The sequence below is a fragment of the Ziziphus jujuba genome, chromosome 10, assembly GCF_031755915.1.
Source record: "Ziziphus jujuba cultivar Dongzao chromosome 10, ASM3175591v1".
In the NCBI taxonomy this organism is placed as follows: domain Eukaryota; kingdom Viridiplantae; phylum Streptophyta; class Magnoliopsida; order Rosales; family Rhamnaceae; genus Ziziphus; species Ziziphus jujuba.
Genome location: NC_083388.1, coordinates 11,537,808 through 11,551,276, shown reverse-complemented (window position 1 = coordinate 11,551,276; position 13,469 = coordinate 11,537,808). Strand labels below are relative to the sequence as shown.

General features: G+C 24.7%; 1 protein-coding gene across 1 annotated transcript; it reads right to left on the bottom strand.

Moving 5' to 3' along the window:
* Window positions 1-396: 396 nt before the first annotated feature.
* LOC132799677 (uncharacterized) lies at window positions 397-1,671 on the bottom strand. The gene is made up of 2 exons (XM_060812118.1): window positions 1,167-1,671; window positions 397-1,010 (listed from the first exon to the last, which is right to left on the bottom strand). The coding sequence occupies exons 1-2, from the start codon at window positions 1,669-1,671 to the stop codon at window positions 397-399; spliced, it is 1,119 nt and encodes a 372-aa protein (XP_060668101.1).
* Between the last annotated feature and the right edge of the window lie 11,798 nt (window positions 1,672-13,469).

The window sequence follows — 13,469 nt, the reverse complement described above, 5'->3', positions numbered from 1 at the left end:
ATATTTTATATAAATTGACTATGAGCTCATACCTGCTGCATGTAATGGATGCTTTAAAGTTTTATCCCACCTATTATTGATAATCTTTAATATCCACTTTGCACCATGCATTTTGTCAAGTTCCTCTTTAACAATTCGCATCAACTCATACACTGCTCCCATTGTTGGATAAACCTCGGTGTCAACAATACGTAAAAACTTATATAAAGGCTCAAATAATTGACACACCTTATGTGCTTGATCCCAAAAAGTATGATTAAGTACTATATCTTCCACTATTTGGCCTTCTTTTGAAGCACTATAATTATGATTAGTCCAATCAGTAGATGTGAATAGTTGCTTAAGTCCTGCTTTCTTTTTAACCAAGCTATCAAGTGCAAGATAGTTTGTGGCAAATCATGTAAGTCTCGGACGAATGATGTCACCTTTGCAAGTTTCACGCATCTTTGCTAGCAACCAATTATGATTGTAGATGTAAGTTGTGATTGTTCTAGCCTGCTTGATCACAATAGCCGCATTCTCATTCTTCCCAATATCTTCAAACATGAGATCAATGCAATGTGCTGCACATAGAGTCCAGTACAAATTGTAATCTCCCATCAATTTCTTCCCAGATTTAACAAATGCAGAGCCATTATCTGTTACAATTTGTACCACATTTTTCTTCTCAACTTCCAGAATTATTTTCTTCAATTGCTCATATATGTATTTATGATCCTTTATTTGATTTGAAGCATCAATAGATTTTAGAAAAACTGTGCTTCCTTTTGAGTAAACCATGAAATTAACAATAGACATCCTGGTGGGACCTGTCCATCCATCACACATGATTGTACAACCATAGGTTTCCCACTTCGCTTTAATTTTGTTTACATGGTCTTTTATCTCCTCATACTCCATATCCAAATATTTTATGCTGATCTTATAAGGGGTTGGAGGTTCTATACCTGGTCCTGCTTGTTGGCATCCTGCTACCAAATTCTTGAAATGATGGGATGATGCTTTATTTGCTGGTAAATTTTCATAAATAAAAAATTTACTTATTATTCTTCCCATACCTTCTTTTATTTTTCCTCCAAAAAAATTTTTTTTTATATTTTTTTGCTTTGCTTGAGAGGACTTGTATAAGCTTGGTGCAACAAATCTTGATTGTGGATCTTTAAGACTCTGTGTTCGTTGTACTGCAGGTTTAGCACGACTACGAGATTCGCCTCCTTCAGCTTGATATCGAATTTTGTGGAGATGACTTCTTTCCCACTCTGATTGTTTAGAAGGACGAATTGCCTCTCGATAATCATTTTTCTCATATGGATCCATTCCAGATGGATATGCTATGTCATCATCATCCTCATCATCCACATCATATGTTTCAGCATGCAGTTGTCCTCGTAAATCTGCACAAATCTCTTCGATTCTATTTGCTTTTTTGATCTTACGTTGTTGTTTTCCTTTTAACAAATCTATTATGAATTTTTTAACTTCAGGAGGCACTTGACCATAAGGTTGTACATTATGTGAAGGATCAATACCACTAAGGTGGTATTTTAATCGTGTTACTCCACCAGTCTTCATCACGCGATTACAATATTTGCATATTGTTCCACTTTTATTACCTTCAATTGGGAAATCATGTTCCCATGCAGGATCGCGTTTGCTTCCTCCACTAGCCATTATCCTATAATAATAATAATAAGAGTAACAGTGATAGCAATAATAACAATTTTAATATTTGTCTATGAATATATATATATATTTGAATTTTTGATCGGAATTTGATAGAGATATTTGATTAAAATATTTTCTTATAACTATGAAAAATAATTTAGTATAACAACAAAATCAAGGTCTTTGAAATTAAATAATTCGTTTTTAATGAATGTACCTGGTACAAAAATGATTCCTTACAGATCTCCAATGCCTTGAGTATAGATGTTTACAATTGGAAAATGGACAAAACACTACATAAAGAAATAACCAATATAGTTAGGCAAATTTAATATACTTTAACAATGTATATTCTAGCTGACATATATATATGTATAAGATTTATTTTCTAATCAAGTTTTTATTTATTGTTTATAAGTTTTAACATATTATATTATGAAGTTTTTCTTACGTAGAAGACAACATGAAAAAATTAAATGACAAAGTGGGTTTTTTAAGTTATGCTTTTTATCCAATAAGAAAAAACAATTATATTTTCAATCACACATCATACATTAAGTTTAAGGTATATATTAAATTTGGGTTTGTAAATCTAATCATTTATGATTACTACATATAAATATATATATATATATATATATATATATATCTATACATATATACATATTACATTTTCACCATATATATATAGAGATAGATACATATGTTAATATATAATTAATTAGCGTACAATTAATAATTCAAATAACAATAATACAAGTGAATTAAAGAATTTAGATCTTAAAGTATAAAAGTAAATATAAACCTCTTTTTTTTTTAAGATAAAAAAACTAACCTGTAAAAAGGATATCCAAAGAAGTTGTATGAAAGAACTTGAAATTTTGTAAGAACCGAAAATATGTATAAGAAAAAATGTTAAGAACAAAGCATCAAACTTGCTCTTTAAATAAAATAATAATGTGAATTTTTTTTTCCATGGAATATTTTATAATCAAAAGCACACTCATGACTCATGAAGAATATGTATTGGCTCTGGTAAAATATAAAAGACACGTGAAATTATGCAACGACAAGAGAGTGGACAACCAAGTGTAGTATATAGAGACAAGAAAGTGCTCAAGCAATGGTCAAACACACATTTATGAAGAATATTTTTTAATTTCAAAACTACATAATGATGTACTAATATAAAAGACACGTGAAATTATGCAAAGACAAGAGAGTGAACAAGCAAGTGAAATATATAGAGACAAGAAAGTGTCCAAGCAATGGTCAAACACACATTTATGAAGAATATTTTTTTAATTTCAAAACTATATAATGATGTACTAATATAAAAGACACGTGAAATTATGCAAAAACAAGAAAGTGGACAAGCGAGTGTAATATATAGAGACAAGAAAGTGCCCAAGCAATGGTCAAACACACATTTATGAAGAATATTTTTTAATTTCAAAACTTTATAATAATGTACTAAGATTCTCTAGCATAAAAATATTTTTCAAAACTATATAATAATGCACTAAGATTCTCTACCAAAAAAAATATTTTTTTAATTTTAAAACTATATAATACTATTGTAAGATACCCCATGGTATAAGAAATTCATGGAGAGTATTTGGTTGATTGATATAATTGAATGATATATTGTCTTCTTCTTAAAAAAAATGAAAAATAAAATTTATGAATTTTTAAAAAAATTATGAATTGTCTTCTTCAATAATATTTATAAATTTTTAAAAAAAATTTCATAGATATTTTTGAAATTTCCATAGAAATTTTATATAAATTTTGAAAATTTCCATGGAAATTATAGATTTTTTAACCAAATCATTAGGAGTTTATGTGGATATTTTACGGAAATTTCCATGAAAATTTTTGTGAAATTTCGAAAATTTCCATGGATATTATGGAAGTTTTATCCATTTACATGTCGAACCTAAATTTTATATCAACCCCTTCAAAAAATGATAATATCGAAAAAATTTCGAATAAATATTCGGATATTTTAAACCTTGTTGTAGACAATGATATGCTTTTCAGCTTTTACTGTAAATAATATTAAAAAGAACACACATTTTGAACCATATATGTAATTCCATTATTTATATATATATATATATTTGCTTATGTAATTCCATTATTTAATCAGGCTCTTGAACTTGCAGTCCATCTTAAAATATACTTGACTTTTTTTTATTGTAATATTAATATATACTTTACTTGCACATATATACGGCACAAAAATTACTTCCAATGATCCTTACCTGTGAGTACTTTTACTCATATAAATAGTCATTTTCAAAAAACAACGATATCTATGTATAGGAAGTGAACTTAAATGTTACAAAGTGATCCACAACTGGAATTCAATAAACTGTGGCAAAGATACCGCGTTTTGATGTCACACAAGTTTAATTTAATTAAATTAATTTTGCGTCATAGACGATACTAAAAATATAATAGCAGAGTCAGACAACAGAGAAAACAACCACAATAAAACACCCCCAGTCAAATGGAAGTACAAAATAGCTGAACCTGCTTGGTATTCAATCTTTTGTACTAATAAAAAATTAATTAATTAATTAAAGATATTTACTCAGAGAATTCTAAGCTTATAGGCCACATTAGGGGGGCTTTCATTTTATGCTGCCCTAACTAATTGTTCATTTATTTTTTCTGTCGGAATAGTAACCATTTAGTTGACCAATACTATAGTTCACTTTTCTATATAAGTTTTAAGTTTTAAAAAGTAAAAACATTTCAAATAAAACTCAATTAACTGGTATAATATCAGTGTGGATTTCATGAACGATGGTCACCAATATAATACAAACAGCTTTAATCAATCGCATATTTTTAGCACCCAATTAATAATGTAGTTAGCTTCTAAATAATTTTAAGCAATTTAAGAATTTATACAATTCTTTTAGTTTTATAAACAAGGTTTGTTTGGACTCTTATTCCCTCAAGCATGCACTTAAAGCTTCGCTTTTTTCTTTTTTTTTTTAATTATTATTATTATTATTTTTTTGGGTAAAAAATTAGTTTGAATATTTTAAATGCAAGTTTTTGTTGAGTAGAGTGCCAAACGGACACCGACTTTAAAAAATGGCGGTCAACACTACAGTGATGTAAGCGGTTGTGCTGTGGAAAGAGTAGGACACAGCCTGACTTCAAAATTTTCGAGGCATCCCGTGGAGCCCGTGTTTAGGGTTTTACATTCTTTTTCAAGAAATTGAATAGGTCTTGCTAAGTCATCAAGAATAATGCATTAATTTAAAATCATGTCATTTTATTTAATTTTTTTTGTTTTTTTTGCTATTTTTCTCTTCATCACTGAGATTCGAACTTTTCCCATTCATGAAATTCAAACTACGCATTCGTAGATATAAATAAAATGCTTGGCCATTAGAATTACCGTTCCATCTCACCATAATAATCTTATTTTGACCTTAAAAACCAACCAACAACATGATCATTAATTCCTTACTCCTTTATGAAAATTCAGGTGGATGTATTTTTAAAATACTTATCAAACAAACTAAAAAGATATATTATTTCTTATTTGTCATATCAATGGATTTAGAAATTTATATTTCCTAAATTATATTTCTCTATTGTTTAAATTTTAGATAAAATAAGATTTAGGAGAAAAACCTAAACTTGCTAGCTGTAAGATACCAGACCTCAGGGGCGATTCTGTAAAGAAAAGGAACCAAAAAAATAAAAATAAAAAAGTTAATTGCATTTTTTATAATTTTGTTAATTGCATTTTTTATAATTTTGTTTTTATGCCATATTTTAAACACTTGTAAATTATTGTGTACACTTTTTTATTTTTTTTTTCCTGAATAAAATAATTGTGTACTTTTTTTGTAAATAAAATCATTTTGTACTTTTTGTTTTTTGTTTTTGGCTGAAAACAAAATCATTTTGTACTTGTGATAATGTCAGTCACTGGATCTTATTACTTAATTGCAAAGACAAATTCCTTATTGTGTGTCATCGCTGTCACATGGTACAATATAAACCACAATATTTTTCTCAAAAAAAAAATAAATAAATAAATAAACCATAGCATAAAAGAACAAAAAAAAAATCCGCGGTTTTATGACATAATCGAATTTCAATAATACGTTTCGGGTTTGAATAAAGTTTGTTGCCAACCAATCATATTGTTTTCTACTCATCCAAATCAGTGCTGATGATAACTGTGACACAAAAATGATAAATTTTTCTATGTAATATTAATTTTATGTTATTGAATTTATCCCCACAACTAGAAAGATACCGCGTTTTGATGACATATTTCATTGTCCCCACACGTTTAATTTTATTTTTTTTTCTTCTCAATTTGTTTAAATATGTAATAATAAATATAGAACCAAGAAAATGGCATAAACAAAATACCTAAAATCTTTTTCCTTGTTTTTTATATTAGAGAAAATAGTTTTTTGTTTTATTTTCTATGAATGAGAAAATAGTAATTTTAGACTGTCTCAAAAAATATCAAAATACTTTTGATCAAGCAGATGCTCAAAACAACAAAAGCCATAGTCCTAAGAGGGAGGAGCAATCATAAAAATTCAAGCTTTTAGATAGGAAAAAAAAATTCAAAAAAAAAAAAAAGGAATTAAAGGATATTCACCACACAGAAATTTTAAAGATATTTCAGCACCCAAATAAAAGGGGATATCCAGAAATATCTGTTTTATATTCTCGAATTGTAAGCAAAATATGCAGATTTTCAAAAAAAATTATACTTTTAATATTCTGAAGTCTAGGGTTGATGCGTTATCGGTTGTAAAGTTTTGTTATTGGCGATTTTAGTCTTAAAATTTCAAAATTGACGTAAAATAATCCAGTTTCTAACTGTAATAGTTAAATTTAAAGGCTGATGTTAATATAATATCATGCTGGCATCATAATTCAATATTTAAAAATAAAAAAAATTAAAAATTTTGAAAAATACATGTTATTTTTTTATTTGATTTTTTATTTAGAAAATTGTATCCATTCATTTTTATTTAAATTAAAATATCCTCAATCATAATTAAATATTTTGGACCTAAAATTAGATTAAAAAAATTAAAATTAAAATGAAATTGGAATTCAGGTCTAATAAAAATAATTTACAGTCCAAAAATTAAAACTAGTTTTTTATGCCCAAACTAAAATAAAAATTAGACCAAAAATTAAAAATAGAAATAAGTTTTGTAAAAAATTTAAACAAATACATTTCTTATTTTTTCATTTTATATTTATGGGTTTTTTTATAGGAAAAATTGTATCTATTCCTTTTTTTTTTGTTTAAATTAAAATACACACTATCATAATAAAATATTTTTGAACCTAAAATTCCATAAAAATATAAATAAAATTAGAACTTTTTATCTAATAAAGTAATTTTAAAAGTAGACTAAAAATTATAAACAAGTAGACCAAAATATCAAAATAAAAGTTAGACCAAAACTTAAAAAATAAAATAATTTTTGAAAATTGAAAAAAAAAATAAACCATTTTATAAAAAAATAAATGGAGGCCAAAAACGGAAAAATTGAAATCAGACCAAAAAATTAAACCATTGAAAAATGGAAAAATAAAAATTAGACCAAAAAAATAAAATTTAGGCCATTTTTCCATTTTTTCCATTTTGGTCTATTCTAATTAACTTTTCTATTTTTCCATTTTGGCCTCCTTTTTGGTTTATAAAATGTTCTAATTTTTTTCAATTTTTTTAAAAAAAATTTATTTTCAATTTTTAATTTTTTTCTAATTTTTATTTTGGCATTATGGTCTAATTATTTTTAATTTTTGGTTTGTTAAAATTATTTTTATTAGAAAAAACTTTTATTTTTATACTAATTTATATTTTTGATCTAATTTGAGGTCAAAAATATTTAATTATGATTATGGATATTATTATTTTAATAAAAAATAGTGTATACAATTTTTCATATAAAAAATTACAAATATAAAATGGAAAAATGAAAAGCGTATTTTTAAAAAATTAAAATAAAACTTATGTTTTAAAAAATTTATTTTTATTTTAAAATTTTGGTACAATTTTTATTTTGGTATTTGGGTCTAAACTTTTTTTTTTTTTTTTGGTTTGGGCAAAGAAATTATTTTGGTCCAATATATTTTTTTATTAGAATAAATAATCCAATTTTATTTTAATTTTCATTTTTAGCCTAATTTTAGATCCAGAATAATTAATTATGGTTGTAGGTATTTTAATTTAAATGAAAAATGAAGGATACAATTATCCAAATAAAAAAATCATAAATATAAAGTTAAAAAATAACAAATATATTTTTTAATTTTTTAAAAAATATTAATTTTTTATGTTTGGTCTAATTTTTATTTTGGTATTTTGGTCCAATTTCTTTTTTCTTTTTTTTTGGTTTTGGCATAAAAAAATATTTTTTATTTTTAATCTAATAAAATTATTTTTATTAGATTAAAATTTTCAATTTTATTTTAATTTTAATTTTTTGTCTAATTTTAGGATCTAATATTTAATTGTGATTATGGGTACCTTAATTTAAATAAAAAAGAATGGTTATTCAAATAAAAAACCATTAATATAAAATAAAAAAACAAAAAATATTTTTATATTTTTTTTAAAAAAATTATTTTTGAAAATTGAATTATATCATATTAATTGTCTTATTGATGTGCGATTTAATTTTACCATTACTATTAAGAATTGGATCAATTTGTATCAAGTTTGAAATTTCAATATCATAATCATTGAAATCAATAACTTAAGATCAAAATTGCATTAACTTTAAACTCCAATATACTAAATTCAATTTTTCCTAGATTTTTCTATCTTCTTACTAATCTAATTAAAGGTCTCTTTTTGGGTCCATGATGAACCACTGTAGTAACTGCACTATGAATTTCTTACAGTAAATTATGTAATTGATTAGGGGGACGTGGGGATTTTCAAAAAGAAGGCGTATGATGGACCTGTGATCAAAAATTTTCTGATGCATATATCAAGTGGAGGAAGAAAACAGTATCCTTTGCAAGAAAATTACAGACATTTCTTTTTCGTTGAACCAATATAAGTGCAAGAAGAGACTACCAAATTGACTCTACGTTAAAAATATGGACAGAACAGACATATATTGACTATCTATGCACTCAACAGTCAGAGAAGAAAAGTTTTTATAATTATTCACTTTGATCCATAGATATATAGATATAATTATTCTATCATCAAGAAAAACAGAAAGAAGCATATAACGAGGTGTTACTTGATATACAGTCGCATTTATCTTTATTTTATTTTATTAAATTAAGATCAATTGAATTTTATCGTTTAAATAAAGATCCAATAAAAATCAAAGAAAAAATATAATTTAATAAACAAAGATGAATTTTATTTGTGCTTCCTATATATATATATATATATATATATATAACTGATAGGGCTACTACAACAGGGAAATGCATCTACCACTTGGTGAGTATCAATCATCTTCATCTGAATATAAATAGATTTGGTTTAGTTGAAAACATATTTATTTTTGGAATTAAATAATTAATGTTTCCTTCAAATATTAATATTATTTAATTTCTAGAAACAAGCAATGTTTTTTAATTAAAAAAAAAAAAAGATAAGCAACTTTTTAATCGTAATAAACGTGTAATATCGCGTTTTGGCGCATGTTCATATCCTTGACGCAGGCATATTTTCCAAAGTGTTAATACATGTCTAATATTTTAATCTTAAAAAATGTTTCTTCAGAATTATTTATTTTGTAAATGCATTAGATATACTATACTATTATATTAGAATTTTAATATATAATAATATATTTTTGGAGCATGTATTAAAAAAAAATTCATGCATAATATATTTTAATATACATAGTACATGTTATCAAAAAAAATTTCTAATATAGTAAAATATTATTTCAAAAACAAAAAAACAAATACATAGTAAAATATTTAAGCCATTTGGATGGTTTTTTTTTTTTTTTGGGTTAAATTTAAGCCATTTGATGTTTAGATTTTTTCAAAAATTATCATTTTTAAAGATATTTACATGATAAAAAAATGAAGACATCGCACCATAAAAAAGTCTTTTAAATATATATATATATATATATATATATATATATATATATAAATATATATATGTTTGTTTATATTTGTGTGTTTGAAATGCAATAGGGCGGAGAGATTAGTACTATTGGCATTCATCTACAACGATCGACGAAGATGATGATCGACCCACGCGGCAAAGCTTGCAAACCCCAAAAACCCAATGAAGCAACTTTTTAGTTATTAGGCACGTTTTGTCGATGTGGCATGGGGCCCATCGTTTCATGGTGGAAATTCTCCACATGGACCTTTTCCATTTTAGTGGGACACCACTTGTCGGCAAATTGAAATTCCACCAAGGCGCTTGCATAGTATTTTCCAGCTCCAAAAGATGCCGTCTATACACTCTATAGATTGCCTCATCAAAAGATAAATAAATAAATAAGTAAATAAAATAACAATCCAATAAAAAGAACTCAAAAAATATAAAAGAATTCATTTAGAGTCTTCCTAGATATTTAAAAAATTATTATTTATTTTTTCCTAGTTTTTTATATTTATTAAATTAGATTTATTTATTAATTTTTATTAATTAATTTTAACAATAAAAGATGATAGAAAAATTAAAATCAATACTTTATAATTGAAAATATAATTTTTATTTTCAACAATTAACTGATAAATGCTAACGAATTTATAGAAATAATTATTTAAATGTTATTAGAACAAAATTAAAAGGTTTAATTTTTCGAAAATTTGCAACTTTAAGCATAGTTAAAGGGTCATTGGTGCAAAAGAAATTTCGAAAATAACAATACTTGCCCTCTTCCCAACGCCTATAAATAATTAATTTATAGAAATAATTAATTATTTGATTTAGCTATGCTGGTAGTTTCAATTTAATTATACATATTCATGGCTCCCCAAGCCCTTTTAACTTTTCTTAAAATATCTATATATATCATATAAATTTTCTCAAAATATTATATATATCATCTAGCATAATATTTAATATGGCCCCCTTTCCCCCTTACTCTCTCCTCCCAAAAAAGTTATCACTTTTTCTTTTAAATGTATCATTTTAAGGCTAATTAGTTACCAATTATTATTATTATTTGTTTTTTTTTTTTTTGGCCTTATTGGAGTTTATAAATTTTTAAACATCTAAGTTATTGTTAAAGGTAATTAGTTATCAGCTCGCCATATCATTTTTTTTTTCTTTTTGCCTTAACCGAGTTCATAAAACAATTTTTTTTTTTTTTTTTAGCTTTGATTAGGTTTATAAATTCTTAAATATATAATATAAGTTATTATTAGTTATTTTTATTTATAAGTTTTGACTAATTAGTGATAAATTTTTATATATTACATGTTATCTCATTAACTAATCTAATCAATCTAACACTATGTTTGGATTGAGGGAATATGAAGGAAAAGAAAGGAATGAACTTAATTTCTTTATTTGGACTATTAAGATGAGAGGAAAGGAAAGGATAAGGAAGAAAAGGGAGGAAAATGATGTAATCAATTATACGCATTTTAACTGTTTAGCTTTCCACTCAAATTTGACAGAAAAAAAAAAAAGGAAAAAAGTTTAATATTGCAATAGTATCCATATTAATTAAAAATTAATTGATTCAACTATTTATATTGAGGATATTTTTGTAAAAATATAAACGATATCAATTATTTTTTACTTTTCCTTTCTTTTACATTATTAATCATCCAAACAAACAATTATTTTAAATATTTTCTTTTCCTTTCCTTTCCGTATTAAATTTATCATTTTTTTCTTTTCCTCTCAACCCTACAATCCAAACATAGTATAAAGTTTTTTATATGTTCAAAGGAAAATTGAACACTCTTCATCAACCACAATAGTATTCTACAATGTGCGATCCATTTTATAATGACGTTTCTCTTTGCAATTGTTTATAAATAAGAAAAACCATGTAAGTTTTTTGTTTTTATTTATTTATTTATTTATGATTCATTAACTTGGTCATGATATATTTTGCTTAGTTTATACTTTAAAGTTTGTATAATATGATACATAGATCAATTCGATTATTTATATATGATAAATAAAAGAAAAATATTTTTGAATTTGGGTACATAATAGAAAAAAATTTAACGTTAATTTGGTTATATAGATTTTTGAGATTTGAAACAATAGGAAGTTTTTTTTTTTTTTTTAATAAAAGAAACAGTAGGAAGTTAGAAATACGAAACATCAGAAATTTATATGTAATTGATTCCAAAAATAAACACAAAAAATATGGACTTTTACTCTCCATTCAAATTTGCTTTAATTTTGGTCCAAAATATTTTTCTTTAACGGAATAATTTATGTCCATAAATAAATAAAAAAAGAAAAAGAAAATGATCATAAATAATTTTTCAAATACACAAAATTATATAAGATTTTAGACACTTAATTAAATTATTACTTTGGTAAAAAAAACAGTTATGTAAAAAAAAAAAAAGGTAAATAATAGTTTTGAAAATAGAATGAAGCATTGACCAAAAGTAATTTTAAAATGTTTTAGAATTTAGAATCTCTTAAAACATAAATTTCATTAATATAAGTTCAATCTACAAAACATAACATCTACTTTAATATTTTCAATTAAAAAAATCAGAAACATTAATTTTTTTATGAAATTCAGAAATGTTAATAAAAAGACAACATATATGCGATAATGATACTGGTACCTATCAAATAATTAAATAAAGAAAAATAAAACAAAAGACAAACATGCGATCTATTCGCTTCAATTATTTTGTTCATTATAAAATTTTATTTTATTTTGTTTTTTTGACATAAAGTCATCAAACAAATTAGAATCCATTTGGTAGTAATTTCTAGTGATTTCATTGATTTTCTAAGAATCATTTTATTAGCATTTCTTTTAAAATCATCAAATATATAATTTTTCTATAACAAAATTATTAGGAAATGTATTTTTTTATCAATTTGAAAATAAAATTTGATCCCTTTTTTAAAATCACTACCAAATATGTAGAAATGTCAATTTGCCTCGTAAACTTTGAAAATCGCGATCCACCATCTCATTTTTTTGAAAAATCGAAACCATGAGGTGGATTCGAGATATATTCTTAAGGTCCGAGTCAGGAACGGACTGGAACCGGAGAATAAAGAACCCACCCGATATATATTTATATTTTTTTATATTTTATATATTTGGACTGTTATATTTTTTAAAAATATATTTTATTATAATTATAAATTTGAATTTTGATATATTTTATTATATTTTAATCATTTTATTTATATTTTATTCATAAAAAAAATTATATAAATTTTTAAAATATATATATATATTAATTATAAAAAAAAAATAAACGAAAAAAACTGTCCCGTCCCATTTCCCATTTTTTCTGTCCTCACACCCTTCTAAAAAAACCAAAAAAATCATAAAAACAGAATAAAAAATTCTCCACAAAAATAAAGACAGAACTTTAAAAACCAGTCTTGTCCCCTCCTGTTAACATCCCTACAAACAGGTGCTTAATCAGTGGAGATGCGGTAGTTATCTCCCAGTGAATATTCCATCGAAATTCGATAACTCTCATATCACATAACCCTTATATCGGACGGCTGTTAGGCAATCACAAAATGTGTTGACTGTTGATGTCTTGGTCTTCAAGAAAGGCAAAAAATAAAAATGGCTATATAAGTGTGCCCCAGCTTTCTCTTCCTCTACACGCCTCTTGTT